This window comes from Saccostrea echinata, unplaced genomic scaffold, assembly GCF_033153115.1.
Source record: "Saccostrea echinata isolate AGI-Se365-2 ecotype Australia unplaced genomic scaffold, CSIRO_AGI_Sech_v1 ptg000029l, whole genome shotgun sequence".
NCBI classification, from domain to species: domain Eukaryota; kingdom Metazoa; phylum Mollusca; class Bivalvia; order Ostreida; family Ostreidae; genus Saccostrea; species Saccostrea echinata.
Window position 1 is genome coordinate 32,735,387 of NW_026889778.1, and position 19,614 is coordinate 32,755,000.

At 33.3% G+C, this 19,614-nt stretch overlaps 1 protein-coding gene across 2 annotated transcripts in view; it reads left to right on the forward strand.

Moving 5' to 3' along the window:
* Nucleotides 1-19,614, forward strand: part of LOC133195827 (uncharacterized) — a 44,393-nt gene that overhangs the window by 23,454 nt on the left and 1,325 nt on the right. The window contains exons 4-8 of one of the 2 annotated variants that reach the window (XM_061331780.1): nucleotides 9,424-9,490; nucleotides 9,736-10,865; nucleotides 11,434-11,491; nucleotides 16,384-16,467; nucleotides 17,434-17,523. In XM_061331780.1, the coding sequence (XP_061187764.1) occupies nucleotides 9,424-9,490; nucleotides 9,736-10,865; nucleotides 11,434-11,491; nucleotides 16,384-16,467; nucleotides 17,434-17,523 (1,429 nt within the window). The remainder of the gene's footprint in view (nucleotides 1-9,423; nucleotides 9,491-9,735; nucleotides 10,866-11,433; nucleotides 11,492-16,383; nucleotides 16,468-17,433; nucleotides 17,524-19,614) is intronic. The other variant, XM_061331781.1, reaches the window with a different exon arrangement.

Here is a 19,614-nt window from a genome sequence, read left to right on the forward strand (position 1 = left end):
CCCTGGGTCAGGGGTTCTGGTGTTGGGGGCAGGGGGGGGGGCTCTATTGATTACATGTATATAGTGAAAATGCATTAATTCTTTGAAAATCTTCTTCTCTTCTCCTGGGTATTATACAAACAAACTAAGTGCATGGTTATGACAAGCATTGATGCCTTTTCCGAAATTGTGAAATTCATGGCCCCTGGGTCAGGGGTTCTGGTGTTGGGGCGGGGGGCTCTATTGATTATATAGTGAAAATGCATTAATTCTTTGAAAATCTTCTCCTCTTCCCCTGGGTATTATACAAACAAACTAAGTGTATGGTTATGACAAGCATTGATGCCTTTTCCAAAATTGTGAAATTCATGGCCCCTGGGTCAGGGGTTCTGGTGTTAGTGTGGGCCTCTATTGATTATATAGTGAAAATCTTCTTCTCTGCTCCGCTCCTGGATATTATTTAAACAAACTAAGTGCATGGTTATGATGCACAAGGATTCCTTTTTCAAAATTGTGAAATTTATGGCCCCAGGGTTGGGGAGGGGTGGGGGCTCTATTGATTACATAGTGAAAAAGTATTAATTCTTTGAAAATCTTCTTTTCTGCTCCTGGTTATAAAGTAAACTAAGTGTGTAGTTATGATGAACAAGAATGCTTCTTCATGAATCATGACCTCTAAGTCAGATGTTCTGGTGTAAGGATGGGACTCTATTGATAATATAGTGAAAATGCATTAATTCTGTTAAATAATCCTCTCTGCTCCGTAGTGTTGAGCAGATAAATAAAATGCATAGTTATGATGAACAATTGTGCTTCTTACTAAATTTTAAAACTTGTGGTCTTCAGGTTTTGGTGTTTCTTCGGGGGGGGGGGGGGGGGGCTATATTTGTTAATAAAATGAAAATCTGTTAATTCTTTGAAAATCTTCAACTTAGTGCATAGGTATGATGATGAGGGTATCTCTACCAAATTTATGAATTTCATGACCCTGGGACATGGGTTTTAGTGTTAGGGTAGGGGTGTGTAGAATCTGTAGTGAAAATGCATCATTTCTATTTCTTTGAAAGTCTTCTCTGCTCCTTGACATATCGAAGGCAAACCGAATTAAAGTTTTAATAAGCAAGGATATTTTTACCAGATTTTTGAACATCAGGACCATTTGGTCAAGTTTTCTGGTCCTAGGCAGGGCTGTATTAATTTGTATTTAACTGAGAGAAGTTATTCGGAACCATTGGCCATTTACTTTTGATAATTAATCACGTAAATAATGTATTTGAAAGTTAATAGAATAAGAGAATTATGCAAAAAAAATTATTGAATAATACAAAAAGTACTTTCAGAGTTTTAATGATCAGATAAACAAATAATAAATAGATAAAAATGAGACAAAAATAACTTATTAAATGTTCTTCAAAGACCAAGAGAGGCCAATGTGAGAGGTCACAATGTGGGGTTAAAAGTAGTACAGAGGAACTATTAGTTTGTTAATAGTCTGCATGGTGATAGTGCTAAATGGGGGATAAATTAGAATTTAATGTATGTCAGTTGTTACTGAATACTAGACTAATTATTTCATTGATTCTGATCATCCTATTTCTCTTGCTTTTGGGCAACAAAGCTTCATCTCTCAGTTTATTTTATACTCTATGGATCTTCTAAATTGTTGTATTATACTCAGGTGACCGTTAAGGCCCTTGGGCCTCTTGTTCATTTATGCGGAGACAGTCCGTTATGTTCAGAAAATAATGTATTTCAGTGTCATATTCATCTATCAATAATTCTTAAAACAGACACTACCAATCTTAGCATATAAAATACATATATATGTATATATATCACAATTATGTTTATTTACGGTTTTGTTTATCTCTTAACGTTGTGCTCTTTATTTTCTTTATATATTGTATTTCAATTTTGTGTTTAAAGTGGCATATAGGCCCGATGGGTCGGGTGTTGATTCTTATTTTATACAGTTTGTAAACAAAGGATTTAATTATGTACACATGTCACTATAAATAAATAAATTACTTACTTACTTACTTATAACATTTACTGCACATTTTATCTATATACAGAATATCAAACGCTCGCATTTATCCTTTCTTTTCAGTTGCTAGTACGTGTACCCGTTATTGATTTCTTACCTGAAGCCATTTGAATGTGTCTCGTCAGTGTAAGGGCGAAACGATTACACGTGTAAACGGCGACGTTTCGATTAAATGCTCTAAAAGTTTACAAATTGAGTAAACGTTTACAGGAAGGTCATTATCAATGTCTATCAGAAATAAAGTTTAATACAAACAAGTTGCTTTATTTCATATTTACCTAAGAAAGCAGTCTTTTACAAACTGTTAACAATATTGTTTTCTCTTTTAATCTACCTGGAAACATGCATATGATATTAACGTAGAACCTATGTCGTATGACATCATGCGTTTAGCCTGTGCTAGAACCATTATGACGTCATAATCAATTTAATGTTACTTTTTCCTGTACTTTACAGCTTCAACAGAAATTGAAGTAAATTAGTAAAGCAATTTGAAATTCATGGAATTCATTTTAAAATCATGCTAAAATACTCTTAATACCTATAATCAATTTATATTTTTAATTATAAAGCTAAATGTCTTAATAAATTTCTCAAATTAGAGAAACCTGTAGGCACCTTTCATTTACTATAGATCTTGACCTAAAGTGGACAAATCCATTCTCATGTAATGAAATTACATTATGGTAACTTGTGAATGGTATGCAACTCTTTTGAGGGAATGCAAAAATCCTTAAAATTAAATCTTCAGTTGCCAACTAAAGAGTATCTCTAATATCTTGATAAGTGTGTCTTGAGTCAAAGATGTGCTGAATACTGTGTATAATTGTTTGATGTCTATCATGAAATGCATGCCTTTTCATAGTTGTTTGTTAATTATGTATTAATTATTTTTAATTAATATGGTTGGTGTTTGATTACAAATTTTCTATCAAATATGATCTGTTTAAATAGAAAAATACAATTTTTGATAAATATTAACATTGTAAATCTGAAAGTAACCCCACCAAGAGGTCCAGGGGCCACATCGCTCACCTGAGCAATTGGCTAGGAAAAAGCATATATCAGATCAGAACTGAAAGTTTACTGAGGGGGGGGGGGGGGGCTTGAATTTTAACCCACTAGGGGGTCATGATTTGAACAATTAGAATCTACACTACCTGAGGATGATTCCCTATAAATATCACTAAGCATGGCTTTGAAGTCTTGAAAAAAAAGATTTTAAAAGGTTTCCCTATATAATCCTATGTAAAACTTTTATCGGCCATTTGGTCCCACCCTACCCCCCGGGGTCATGATTTGAACAAACTTGAATCTACACTACCTGAGGATGATTCCACATGAGTTTCATCTTTCCTGGCCCAGTGGTTCTTGAGAAGAAGATTTTTAAAGATTTTCCTTAATATTCCTATGTTAAACTTTGATCGGTCATTTTGGCCCCACCCTACCCCCGGGGGTCATGATTTGAACAAACTTGAATCTACACTACCTGAGGATGATTCCACATGAGTTTCATCTTTCCTGGCCCAGTGGTTCTTGTCTTGAGAAGAAGATTTTTAAAGATTTTTCCTATATATTCCTATGTAAAACTTTGATCGGCCATTTTGACCCAACCCTATCCCCGGGGGTCATGATTTGAACAAACTTGAATCCACACTACCTGAGGATGATTCCACATGAGTTTCATCTTTCCTGGCCAGTGGTTCTTGAGAAGATTTTTAAAGATTTCTCCTATATATTCCTATGTAAAACTTTGATCGGTCATTTTGGCCCCATCCTACCCCCGGGGGTCAAGATTTGAACAAATTTGAATTTACACTACCTGAGGATGATTCCATATGAGTTTCATCTTTCCTAGCCCAGTGGTTTTTGAGAAGAAGATTTTTAAAGATTTTTCCTTTATAATCCTATGTTAAACTTTGATCGGCCATTTTGCCCCCCCCCCCTCCTACCCCCGGGGGTCATGATTTGAACAAACTTGAATCTACACTACCTGAGGATGATTCCCCATGAGTTTCATCTTTCCTGGCCCAGTGGTTCTTGAGAAGAAGATTTTTTAAAAATGCCATTAATTTTTCTCTAATTCATAATTATCTCTCCTTGGAAAAGGGCGTGGCCCTTCATTTGAACAAACTTGAATCCCCTTTACCCAAGGATACTTTGTAAGAAGTTTGGTTGAAATTGACCTAGTGGTTCTTGAGAAGAATATGAAAATGTGAAAAGTTCACAACAACGACAACGAAGACAACAGAAAAACTTTGATCAGAAAAGCTCACTTGAGCCTTTGGCTCAGGTGAGCTAAAAAGTCATTTATTAATTAAATCCTGTGTAAGTGCAAAAAGGTCAAGAAATGTAACATCAGTAAATAACCTTATTCTCGTTAGTTTGAGGGGAAAGGTAAATACTTTATTCACTTTTTGTAATCATTTGGGTAGGTTCTTCATCATATGAAAGATTGAAAACATTCTGACAAAGACTTCTGAAAATATTGACAAATTTAGGGTGGAAAATTGACTAAAAATAATAGAGTTCATTTGCCTATTTTTTCTTAAATGTGGACTAATCTTCTATGTCAATGGAATATAAAAGAATTTATTATTGATAAATACTGTTTAATACTTTTCAGTTAATAAAGTCGACGACTGACGATGTTTAATTAAGTATTTTTGAGATTTTTCATATTTTCTTTATGACAAGTACCCCTAAAAATGACTGAAAATGTGTAGTCGTAGTATGTAATTTCCATTCCATGTTTCACAGGCTGCACTACATTAAATAACAAGGAAACATGTCATGTGCATTTGTCTGATTGATAAGCAAGTGCTAATTTATCATTTTGAAAAGTTTGAAAATCTTGTGACAAAGACTTTTCCGACATAGGTTCTACCTTAAACAAAACTATCTAAAATCCAAGAGGTCTAACAAACTTAATTCCAATTTCCGAGGAGTGAATAGTGATGTATTATGATTTTAATTTATTTTTCCAAGTATATGTTCTAAAATAAATAACTTTTGCTGTTGCTTTTTATTGCTAAGAAAGTACAAATTATCATGCTTATAAGTTATAACAGTACGATGCTTTTTCTACGTCCCGTACGTAGCCAAACAAACCATTAATGCAATATTGGTTGACGGTGTAGAAAGTGAATGAGTTTGATGCGCTTCATGTTCTTTAGTCATAAAAACCAACAAATAAATAGCAATAACAACTCATAGTCTCATACTTAAATTATTGTGAAAGAATGGTTAATTAAATTAGTGTTTCATGAGTAATTAGCCAAAAAAATTCAACATAAAATATTCGTTTAAACATTTACGAAATTCAGTAAACGTTTCACCCTTACGTCAGTGACCCGTGATTATTACACAATTAAAGCGTAACTCTTATAAAAAACAAAGAGAGCTTGTGATGAACTTTAATTATGAGAAATAATACAATTTTAAAATGATTGATATTGATATCAGAAAGGAACACCTTCCAATTACGCTCATAACTGTCCCCCAATTTACATGATTGTATTTACAAATTTCCAACAGCTGTTTAATTATTCTTCATTAATTGATAGTTGCATTATACGAGATCTTACGGCATTGCCGGTTGAAACTTTACAATTTGGATCTGACATCATTTAAAGTATGCCAATGCATGTTTGCCGAACAAAAAAATTCCTTTGAACAATCAACGAAGACCGGTTAAGCCTTTCCCTCAGTTCTACTCACGAGAACATTGAACACTGATACGTTAATAAATGAAGTCAGATCTGTTTTTTACCTTGAATTTAAGATTACTATTAAACACCCAATTTTACGTTAACGCCCCCAAAATCTACCTAATTCAGGATCAATAGTATACCGCCCGTCAATCATTAAAAAACAAAGCTTCTGATTTGATTGACGGGCCAGCTACGTGGGCTACCTGATAATCTGAGTTTGCATGTCTCGAAAACAATTACCTCGACACGCGTCAAACACTTTCATGTACCGCGTGAAAGGTCGCTTTGTATACACTCTGGTTAAAAAAAATCATATCGCTGTTATATTGGTTGATAATTTTATTTTTTAAAAATAATTGAGAGTAGATAATTAAACAGTGACTTCCGTGATTTTTTTCTATTTCCACTGCTATTTTGTATACTTGTTAGCGATATGACGTCCAAGATAACAATAGAACTTTTCGAAGAAACAATAGAACTTTTCGAAGAAAAATTAGCGGATATTCAAGCCATATCTTCCTTCAATAACTGAGATTTGGAGAGAGAAAAAGTTTCTGTAGCAGCACAGACCGATAATTCTTCGGAGCCCCTTATTCAACCTGTGCCTTGATTTTAAGAATGTACGTAATGCCCTTGTCGACCTTTGACTCGGGTACACAGAAATTCAATTCGCCGTAATTGTAAAACAATTGATCCCTTCCCACCATTTGAAAATTATAACAAAATGCAATGGACTAAATAAGAAAAGATATTTATACTAATATAAATAAAGTATCTTGTGTCTAACGCCATGAATTACGAAAGATTCTTTTTGTATCCAAACCTGTAAATAGGGCATAAGTTCACGGACCTTCGTAAATGGCGAATATTTGGACACCATTGTTCGCCAGAAAAGTAAATAATATTCCGATCGTGGTAAATGTCCACACAATAAGTGGAATCTTTTATTTCAATATTCACACTTAATATTTTATAATAATTTCTTTTTATTGGCGATTAAAATATTGATATGATTGCTTTATAGTTTTCACGCGGTTTTTTTTTTAATTTTACGATTGTTAAAAAAGATATGTCTTTTTATTATTTTTTTTTCAAAAGATATCGACGAAAACGCCAAGTCTACAAATTTTATATTTCAGTACATAATTTATTTAAAGGGGGAGGAAATAAGCACCGCCCTCAATTTTACCTGGTCTGTGAACCCCTGTCAATCAGATGAAATTAAGCCTGAGATTGGATACTGAAAATTGATTGACATTTTGTTACCTGCCGTTGTGTATATCTTGTATACCTTGGTTGGGGATCGTACCGATCATTGAATTAACATTCAGTCTTTGATGCCTACCGCATATAATTAATATTAATATAACATCGTGATAAAGAAGCAGCCAGAGCTAATATTATATATTTTTTTTAACTTTATGATAAAGTAATTAGCCATATATAATTTATATTTAATCAGTCTGTCAAATAATTAAATAAATGAATAAGAAAATCAGTCATATATCTATTTAAATTGTAATTAAGAAAGGGGGGTTCATTTCACTATACAATCTATAATGCAGTATAGATTATCCAAATTTACACGTACATCAATTTTACTTAAAACAGAAAATACTGAACTGCATTGGAAGCATCATATAATTTAATAAAATAATAATTTCTTTTTTTATAATTATGAGATAGTCATATTGTCCAAGTTAAAAATTTTAAGACGTTTAATATTTCTTAGAGACATGGTGATGAAAGTTACGGTAAAATAACCAGTTTTAAAGAGAACTAACATTATTATAAAAGTTGTCATTGCATGCATATACAAGTTATGTTTAGAATTATGTATCCCGAGGAAAAAAGTAGGATAAAGTGATTATATTCCCGTTTCGTCTACCTGTCGGAGAAACAATACGCGAATGCCTTGATCATTTTTACGGAACATGCATGCGTCATGGGTTAATCACATAGGAATTATACAAAAAATATTTATCTAATTTATTATATATTTTCTACAAAATTTAGCCTTCAAACAGGAATTCTAAGTTTTAGAGACTTAATTATTCAGGACTGCGCTTTTTTCTACTTTCGTTTTGTGAATGAGTATTTCCCTCGGTGTCGCCAGCTTATAACCAAAGATTTGAAATTTATTAACGCACAAGATTAAACTAAAATTGTCTCCTTTATTCAAACATATTTTTAAAAAAAGAATTGAACTAAAGGAATCAGTCTACATAAAAAATTTTATCATGTTTTATTTTATAAATTTGACGATCAACATTTCGATTGACCAACACGCGAAGTTAAACTATGTCTTAAGAAAACATTTACAGGTAATATACAGGTAACATCCTGTGTATATAGGTAGGTATACACAAGCCAGCTTGGTTCCCTGGGGATTCACAGCCGTTTCAATTAAGCTCCACCCCACACCAAACTTACCTGAGGAAAACCGACCGGTTGAAAACCCTGGCCTTTAAATATTTTCACTCAAAATTATGCACAAAACGCGTAATGTTGACCCTGATTATCAAAAGCCGGACTTCCTGTGTAATGCAGCGTGTATAGGGATTTTTGACATCTTGAGTATTGGGGCTCTCCAGGTAAATAACATCAGTACTACCAAGACCACTCCCCCTCCTCAGGTAACCGTACGGTAAAAAAATTGGGTCTTTAAGTAGCAAATTTTTAACGAATAACCGACTACAAAAATTTTAGTCGATAGTCGGTATGATCGAACGATATTCGAGTACTCGAATATTCGTTGAAAACCTTTATATATATATATATATATATATATATATATATATATATATATATATATATATATATATATATATATATATATATATATATAAAACATGTAAAATGTAAATGTACACTGAAACTTGTCTAATCCGGATGTTGTATGATCCGAAATCTTGTCTAATACAGTTCTAAATTTCAGTCTGTTGCAGTAAATTTCATTGTTTTAAATGTTGTCTAATCCGGATATTAATGTTGTCTAATCCGACCAAATTCTTTGGAACCAGTAGTGTCCGGATTAGACAAGTTTTACTTTAATATGATTTGTTAGGGAAGAAAACAATTATATTCAGACTGGTTGGTCTGTATGTTTTCATATTAAAATTTTGCATAAGATGGAACATTATTATTGTAGTGTATTCTTGTAGATTATGACCGTTCACGGTAGCTCAGTCAGTAGAGCGCTCGCTTCGTGATCGGGAGGTCGTGAGTTCGAATCTCGGCCGCGACTGACCTAAGTCGATAAAAAATGGGTAGCAACTGTTCCTTCGCCATGCGCTCGGCACTTTGAAGTGAAAGTTGCGGTTCCTTCGGATGAGACCTTAAAAACCGAGGCCCGTGTCGGCAGGCGTTGGCACGATAAAGATCCTTCACTGCTCAATGGCCCTGAGTGCCGAGTAAAGGTCAAAATTTGAAGCCCTTAACCGGTATATGGTGACGTCTCTATATGAGTGAAAAATTCTCGAATGGGACGTAAAACAACATTCAATCAATCAATCAATCTTGTAGATTGTCTTTTTTTTCAATTGGAAAAAAACTTATTTATTAATTGAAGTTAATCTCCGTGTGCTCTTTGCTCTAAATTAAGACCTCAGGTGAATAAATAAAGTATGGATTCTATGACACATAAAATATGAAATTAACTCACCAAGTTTTAGATCATTTCAGAGATACAAGCTGGAAAAGAATATCTGATAGAAAAGACACAGCTAGCATGGATCACATGTTAACCAAAGTACACAAAATTGATTTTCATATAATTTGTTCATAATAAATTCTTGTCAATCCTTAAGTTCTAAACAAGGTATTATTTAAGTTGTTTGCAATATCTGTACACATTAGAATAATTATCCCATGTATTAAAAATATGCTTCTAAGACTTCTCACCCCCTATGTTTACTTTGAAGATTATAAGTAAATTTTAAAATTTTACTTGGTCATGATTTCTGTTCTTTTTCTTTTATATTATTTTGCAAAAAGGGAAACATTAAAAGCAAGCTTGATTTTGGAATCTGTTCCAAAATAAATTCAACTGCACATGAAAAATCTACATTCCAACAAGAAAATCCATACATTCCTGAGGATTTCCAACCAACACCAGTTGTTCAGTACTTAAAGGATGGACATGGTAATTGTATGGAGAAACTTAGGCAACATGGACAATCATCAGAAGTATTTCTTCCGTCTTGGACTCCGGCATCGGTGAAGCATAATACATTTAGGCATAAAGGAGATGGCAAATCATGCAAGAACAAAGACTTCAATCATAAATTTTGTCAAAACCCTTTCTTTGAAACTCCAATTGAATGTACAGAATCAAAACGGAGAAAATTGGAAGTGAATACTCAACAAGAATCAAAGCGGGTATTGTTTCACGATTCTAACATTTTAAATAAATGTTTCCTGAAAGAAAATAAAGGACGAATAAAAAATGATGGTTCTTCCCCAATTCTTAAAAGAAGCAGTATTCTTGATACTCAAGATTCTTATTCTTTAGACTCAAGGTTTCATCAAACTGTTAATGGTTTACAAACTTCAGCTTCGAAAACAGTCTCAAAAGGAAGACAAAAAACCTTCGAAAATCTCAAGTTTAAAAGTCCATTGGACAAACCATTGGATAAAGAAAGTAGGCTCTGTTTATCACCAACAAACATGCAGAGAAAGTTAAACACACCCAACATAACTGACCAAATGAAGCAGAATTGGTACACTGCTCATACTCCAGGAAATCTTTTAACTTCCACAGAGAGACACTCAGGTGCTAGAAATAGCAAATATACCAAGAAACATGATATTGTTCATAACAGCAGAAATTTATACGAACATTTTGACAACAACTGTGAAGTAATCAGATCAAATATCAACAGCAGGGATGAAATGAGTCTACTAATGACAAGCACTCCAGTGGATATAAGAAGAAAACCCCTAGAGATAGTGATATCTCCAATATCACACACAGCAAAAAAATCCCTTTTATTTAATGAAGAGGGCTTTCATTCCAACCAAACCATTTCAGAGGCATCTGTTTCTAACAAAGACAAACAAGTCTCTTGTCATACCTCAGTAATTGGTCAAACAGGTGATGGAAATAGCTGTGATAAGGATCAAAGGTAATTTACCATCATTTTTTAAAGGGAAGCAAAATTAGTTTAAGGCCTGATGACGCGTTGCTCGAATACTAGTATCTGTTTTGTATCTCTTCATACTATATATAACAAATTAATCGATATTTATCTTTAATTATCCTGTGATTTATAAACTGTTTTCAAAATTTTAAGTTGATAAAGACACCAAGAAATTGTGATACTGGCAATGCTAGTGATTTCCAAGAGGATTATATTGTAAATAGCATCCTCTGGTATCTTGAACAAATGCCTTGGTAAGGTACCTTAAGTTTTTGGGAGGAAACTTGTTAAGCGGCAATACTTCAATGACAAATTCTTGGAAAAAATTATATATTATTGAGAAAAGTGACGTCTGACCTTAAAGTGTTAACATAACATGGTTGCAAACCATATTTTTGATAATTTAGTTTCATTTCATCTTCCACTTTGCTTTTTAAGCTGAACTAATTGAAATATTAGTCTTGCTCAATGAAATACTTGTAATATAAAGAATATATCGACTGGTGTGATACTGGTATCTTATTGAATACATGTATATTTTTTATTGCTTTAGTTTTTCAGAGAAGTCAACCAATCATTTGGAGGAAGACATTGCAGAAATTCTAGCAGAGGTAAGCCTGAATGCCACAAACTGTATAAACACAGTGGGTTGACTGGTGTTATTAGTATTAAGCACAAATCTATGCTTAAAAATTAATAAATTTTGCAAAAAAACTCCGAAACGGGTGCACCAGAGTTTTTACTTATCCCTCTAACAATAAACTAGATACAAGATGATGTCCGTAAACTATATTTAGATTTCACTCGCATAGTAAGTATCGTATATTAAATCAAAAGTCTACTTTCAATTTCTATAAACAGCCATGAAATAGCAAAAACGTGAGTACGGTGGCGTTTCCGGTTGGCGGATCTAGGTTACTGGCAATTTTTAATGACACTGACAACAAGCAATCGTTTATTTATTTCATGAAACGTCATCACTGAATTATTCAATCAAAACTTGATTTAAATGATATAAAAGAAATATGTTGTGATAACCGATTAAAAAGGGAAACGTGCAAATTATTTTCATCATTCACCGATCTTAATACTGGCAGAAGCTTTTAGAACATCATATAGCATCGAGCCCGATGTTAAAAAGAAAAACGAGGCGACTACTACTGCATAACATAAAAAAAGCTTTTTTGTGAATAGTCATTGAAATAATGGTAAATCATTGATAACACTATTAGTTGTGAATATATTTATATATCGAAAGACTATTATATATACATGTATGTAGTAGCTTTTCCTACTAAATTTATCGTTAAAATTTGTATAGACTATATTCCTTACTGAGAGCATCGTGGCAACGAACCCGAAGTACAATTTGCACTTCGTAATAAACTTGCTTACATGAAAAGAAAAAAAAATTAATGAATAATATATTGTTCATATACAATTAAAGATGTAAAATTTTGTGCTTTAATCAATACATTCCAGTTTTTTTTCTGAATACAGTCTTTTGTATCAAATACTCGGCCTATTCATAGGGCGTTAAAAGCTAATTTTTACATAGATACTTGGGTCTTGGTTTATAAATACGTATGTACCTTATTGATATGTAAAAAAAAGTAAGTAAAGTACATTTTTTTTTTACATATCAATAAGGTACAAACAGACCCAAGTACCTGTTAATTCCCCCCCCCTCCCCCGCCCCCAAAAAATCACTTAATCAGTAAAATGTGCATACTTGCTGCTTTTATCCTTGACGGAAATGAAATAAGAACATCTGAAGTTAAATGTCCATGACACAGGTTCCACAATAAATGTCAATTAATGAAATTGTTATTTTTCAAGTTTTTACAAAAAAGGGGTTGGGGTGCAGACGTACATGTATCTACTTCATTCGGGATTTTGAACAAAGTATTTCTTCCTGCTATAAGTCTGTAGGCTGTCAGTAGAAACTATAATATATTTTCAGTCGGTAGTGGTATAAATTCAATTCCCCGCGCTTGCACGGGATTTCATCTAGTGTTATATCAAATGTTTTTATTAAAGGACTATATTCAGTAATGACCAACATTTGACCCAAAATCAAACTTCGATGGAGAAATATATAATGATGTTCTAAAAGGAACGGTATCTGCAGACTTCAAAGCAGTAGATATTTTCATCATCCATTATGCCATATTTTAACATGACGTCAGGAAAATGACGTACATTCAAAAATTCAATGATTTATAGAGAGAAAAATGTAGGCCCTATATTACGTCGATATTTCGAGTTAAAGTCACCGAGTGCAGGTGTGCGCCAGCTCAGTGTTTTGATATAATGTGTAGAATGATAATATCTAATATTTACATTCAGCATGGTTTTTGCTTATAAAGTGTGAGGAAAGCTACGGCATTCAAAACACCATAACACGGACAGGGGGGTCAAAAGGTTAAAGTATGCGTTTTATTTTGACGTCACAAACGTTGAACGCCGTGGAAGTGCAACGTCATAAGCGAAAATCAAAATTCACGCTCACATTGAACTGAAGCTGTTGCAACGGCTCTTTCATTTATTGTAACTTACCCGAAGGATAATACAGGGATTTTGAAATATAAATCACCTTTGCAGTCAAGACAAGGAGTTAAAAAATGTAAATATAAACATTGAATCATTATTTTTTGAAAGATATAATCTCATAACTGCAACGGTGTGTGCAAACAAATTTTCATAACGCGCTAACGCGCGTTACTCAATTTGTTTGCACACACCGTTGCAGTTATGAGACTATATCTTTCAAAAAATAATGATTCAATGCTTAAGTGTTGTCAACGAGTACCCGGTTAACCGGTTAACCATCGAACGATGCGAGTATCGGTTAGTAAAACGACTACTCGATTACTCGTATATATAAAATTTATATTTTAACATGTTGAAATCAGCAGGAAAAAATGAAATTTTGTTCATAAATTTCTATAATTAATTTACCGTTATTTAACGATAGACTCGACCTACAATATGTAGCTTTTTACAAATACGACGGATTTGTTTTGATAAGTATTTCACAAATTATCTAATTGGAGGCTTTGAATGCCGAGGGCTATACAAGTTTTGAAGGCTTAAGATAATTCTGTGTTAGTCTGCAGTATACAAGATTAAAGAAGACGCCGCCAAATACACCCAAATCTTTTAAAAGAGTGACTGAAATTAAATCCGTAAGTTGTAAAATATTTGGATGTATTGAAATGGAATAAACATACACGGTGGGACCAAAAATATGCTAAACCACCTTAGATTGAAAATTTACTCTGAATCAAGCGATATTTTATAAAGGACATCCTGCAAAACAGCAAACTATTACGGGATATTCGAGAAAAAAATACTTTTGTTTGTAATTAAGAATAAAGTTCCTGAGCAATGCATTTGTGTTTTATATATACCGGTATAAAAAATATAATAAATATGATAAATATAGAAATGGTGACGACGTTACAAATACAAAATGTATTTCAATTACTATTGAGCATTTATACTGCAAAAAAGGGTGTTTTGAGGTCTAAAGAAAAACCACTAAATTTAAATTACTAAAAATCGTCCGATTTGACAACACTAATAATATCAATAAATATGTGTATATTGTTATGGAGCAGGTCTGAGCTCTATAAATATTTATTAAAGATTGAACAAATTTTGTCCATTTGTCCCCTTTCTGAAAAATAACACAAAATCTACATAGTTTGTGACGTCACGGAAACAAACGGTGCAAATAAACGACTCCGAAACTATTATAATATTTTTTGTTAATTCAATTTTTTCATTTCAAGAAATTTTCAAAATTTGACTTGTGGGAGTAAAAATATGCATATAGCTCCTTTTTTTTTTATTTATCACATTTTGCATCAGGATATACATAAATGTAAAAAGATTTTTTTTTTTTTTTTTTTTTTTTTTTGGATTTAAGACTTGTTTTTGTAGAAAACAATATTTCGAAACTTTCCAATAAATCTTGATTATTTCAAAGTAGATTTGTAAGTAAATAATTACATTCTGTATTGTATTTTTATGCCCCGGCCATGAAATGGCCGGGGACATATAGTGTTACCCTGTTTCGTCATTCCGTCATCATTTACTTTCTGTTTATTATCTTGGCAAGAGTTGGCACATTCAACTCAAATTTGACATGGATACGTCATAGAAATACGCAGGTCAAGTCCAAATTTGGTCATGGTCCGATGATATTTGACAGAATTATTCCTCTTGAACTTGAAAAAAAAAGAAATTTCCAGTTTCCGCTCTCTAACTTTTGTAGGGATGTATGTATTAGATTGAAATTGCATATGCAGGTATTCTACCAGAAAATACAGGTCAAGTTCGAATTTGGTAGTGGTCCGATGATTTTTGTCAGAATCATCCTTCATGAACTTGGACACAGTTTGGCAATGTATAATCATAAAATAAGGTCAATAACATAACTTAGGTAGTGACACACCTTCCAAACAAGATGCATGAACTGTCAAGATTTGATGGTCCTAGGCCTTAATGTGAAAGATGTCACCCCAATACGAACAAGTGGCCCATGGGCCACATCGCTCACCAGAGCACATTGGCTAGGAAAAAAGCAGAAATCAGTTCAGTATTGAAAAGTTTACGAGATGGGGGGGGGGGAGGGGGAGCTTAAATTTGCACTACATCAGGATGCATCCATATCATTATTACTAATCATGGCTTTGCTGTTCTTGAGCAGAAGAATTTTAAAGATTTTTTCCCTTATGTATTCCTATGTAAAACTTTTGATCGCTCATTTGGCCCCACCCTACCCACCGTAAATTTGAAAAAAAAAATTCATCTACACTACCTGAGGATGCTTCCATAATAATATCACTAATCATGGCTTTGCTTTTCTAGAGCATAAGATTTTTTCAAGATGATTCCTATACATTCTTATGTAAAACTTAGACCATTGTTGCCATAATGTAATATATTAAAGTAATATGTCATATTAATAACTTTTTCCACCAAGGTGGTTTATTTAGAATGTTGAAAAATGAACCAAGATTGTGTTAATTAATAAGCAATTTTCGATATTTCACATTTGATGTTTAGTTTTTTTTTTTTTTGTATATTGTTTAACGTCCCTCTCGAGAATTTTTCACTCATATGGAGACGCCACCACTTGCCGGTGGAAAGCTGCAAATTTTGTCCTATACTCGGCACTTACGACCATTGAGCAGTGAGGGATCTTTTTCATGCCAGCACCTACTGCGACACGGGACCACGGTTCATACGGTCTCATCCGAAGGACCGGTCTCCACGTCCCACAGTGGGATTCGAGCCCGCGAAGTAAGGATCAACTCCTTACTCCGCGACTCTAGAGTAGACACTCTAACCACTGCGCCACGCGGTCGACTTGATGTTTAGTAACGCAAAACGCAAAATGTAATAACAAAAAAGGTGACTATTGCAGTTTATTACATTTTGTGTCATAGCTACATTTGTGTTGTTTCAATTTTCTGGGTTTTTAAAATTTTAGATGGACCAGTTAGAAGAGGATCAAGTGAAGGAGTGGGAATTTAGTGTTTATTACAGCCAGACACAAAGTGAGAAAGACAACGAGGTCTGATATCTTTTCAATATTTTTGTATAGTTTCATTAATAACTAGGAATGTTGACAATGTCTGTGATTGATTGTTTTTATAACTAAACCTGATGACAAACGGGATGACTTCAACTTTTCCATCGTCAACTTCCCTTATTTAAGAAGCAATATTCCAACATCACCTGCATATTGTGTTTGTGTCTCAGATTATACTCTCAGTGTGATCAATTTTTAAACCAGGGCAAGCTACTGACAAATAAGTATATGATAAAAGGATTTCAACAACCCCATTTAAAGTCAGCTTTTCAAAAGTTCTACGATTGTTATAATGACCTTGTTTGTAAATACAGCACCGTTGGGTCATACTTTGCCTGACATGTTCTATAACATTTGTTAAGTCATTGCTTTTATATTAAGTTAGACTAATTTATACCCTGTATTCCTGATCAATACACAGGGCTCACTGCGGGTGTGACCGGTTAATAGGAGATGTTTACTCCTCCTAGAATCCTGATCCCACCTCTGGTGTTTGCTGGAGGCCGTGTTTTTGCCCTGTTCACGTTTTTTTTTTTTTTTTTTTTTTTTTTTTTTACCGATTTATGAGATTGATCACTGTTCGTTATCTTCATCTTTTACATTTTATAAACTATATATAGAATTTGATGATAGGTTTACGAAAATACAACAATTTATTGAATGGTTTACTGCATTAATGTACTTTCACAATTTAGTTAATGAATTCACATTCTGGTTTTCGCAAATTCCTCACATGTTTACTGAATTTACAATTTCATTATTAAATACTGCATAATATACCTAATACAGTATTCAATTAAAAATCAGGTTTTAACAATGTCAATCTGATTAAAATCAGATCTTTCTTTCTGCTGTACAGCGACCATCAGAATTTCGGAGCGTAACAAAGATCTGATTTTAATCAGATTGTAACAATGTCTGTGATTAATTATTGTGCAAATGTTACAGGAACGATATGTTGAACTGAGAAAAATGAACGATGAAAAAATGAATGATATTAAAGACAGCGTAGAGCCATATGCTCAGGACGATACAAAGGTATTTTAAATCGCATATGTTTAAGTCTTGCTTTGTTTAGACATGTAATATGGTGGGATTCATTTCTCTACGAATCCGATGTCAATTTCCTTTTTATCTGTGTGTCTGTCGGTACCAAATTTCCGTCGCAGTTTTCTCATCAACTACTCATCGCAGAAATTTTAGCACACCCTTTGTTTAGACATTGCCATGGTGGGATTCATGAGAGCGTATATTCACATCAGAGCGGGGGTGAAACTGGTTTCGGAACTTCTAACTTGAAAGCGATGATGGAGATAAAATTATTGAAAAATATGGATATTTTTATCAATCAGAAGATGACCATTAGATATTCCTTTGGTGTGTAGAATGGTTTGAAATCGCGCTTACCTTTCCATCATGTTAATTGAAGCAGACGTTTCTCGCTGAAGTACAACTGCTATCAACTTTATATATATATATACAGAACTAAAAAAAAAAGTAAGATTATCCTCGATACCGATCATTGCACTATTATTATAAACAGAGACTTCCTGAATTTGATTGCAATCATCAATGTTAACATTCAAACGTTGGAGTTAGGCGAACTTTTAGTCACGGCATGTCGCAACATAGTGACACGACGAGTAGTGTGTGTAATTCTAGTATTTCTATTCGAATATTCGTCTCAAATGTAAATATGTAATAAATATCGAGATTAAAAACTTCACTGGGAAATGAACTACGTGATCAAACCTATTGAAAAGCCCTTCGGGCTTCACAGGATTTGATTATGTGACCAACCAAGTTCATTTCCCAGTGCATTTTTGTTATTTATTTGTTATTTATTTCTTTAAAAAAAGGAAACGAAACATTTCAATCCAAAGACAAATAGAATACATAGTTAGTGAACTACAGTAGCCATGAATCGATTTTAAGAGATTAAATAAAAGTGTCGTCATACTTGACGGAGCATCATTGTCATCCTTAATATTTGCGTCTGCACTTTCAGGGGACAGTTAATGTAAATATTTTGTTCTTATCATTAGTTGTTTGTCATTATTACCGCTGGATCTCATCCTACAGTTTTTGTCACATGTACTCGAACGTCTTTGCGTGTAAATCGGCATAATAACTGAATGTGCAGTGAAGGTTTTGAATTTTGATTTCGTCCCGAGGTCACCAGTTCCCAAAACAATGTGGTTTCAAGTGTTAAATTATACGTTTTAGGGTTTAAGAATTTTATTGGTTGCAGATGTGCAAATAATGTTTTTGATGCTGTATGGGTCTCATAGTTGCCGTACTGGTGATAAGTTTCAGGTTTGTGAGCAAATCTATTTGCGAGTATCTATATCTCTTGAATTGACCTAACTTCCATGGATGATTGTCCTAAATAATTATTATACAAGTATTAGTTATGCTTTTGATGCCTTTGTAATCTTTCCTGGTTCTGTATTGAGAAGAGTTGCATGTTTGATACCATTAGTTACGGAAAGAAGGAAAGTTATTTACAAGCCTTGAAGCAGGTAACTGATGCTGCTTCTAATGTCCAGAGTAGTTCAGTTGAATGGATTTAACCCTTCTTTGCATTGAACAGATATCACGGAATGCAATTTGATTCTATAAATGTTTCCAATGCTATGGATTATCTTCATTTTCCTTTCCGAGAAGGTTGACTACCAAGTAAGTATGTTAAATGCATGATTATAAGCCGTGCATTGGTCTAATTTGAATCTTCACAACGTACAATTTTTCTGCATAAATGCTTTTAAGAATTTTTCCATCTTAAAGTCAACAAGTAGAATCAGGAAAAATACGTTTTGAAAATATGCGGAAAATACTCACTACTGAATATATGTTCGTACATTATTAAGCGACACAGTGGGCAATAATGTCCGAAGTTTCAATAGAATTCTTAACTTTGATTTCAAGAACGGTATTTTACAACATTTTTATGCATGTATCCTTTTTATTGTGCTTGAGCTAATAAAGAAATCGAATCTTTAAATCTGTAAAAGCACATAGATTATATTACATAAATTTTGCATGTAGTTGAGGGTGGCATGAAAATTTTACCCCTTTGTTGACATTGGTTTTCTTAGAGTGAAAATTTTCAATGTTACCCCTCAACTA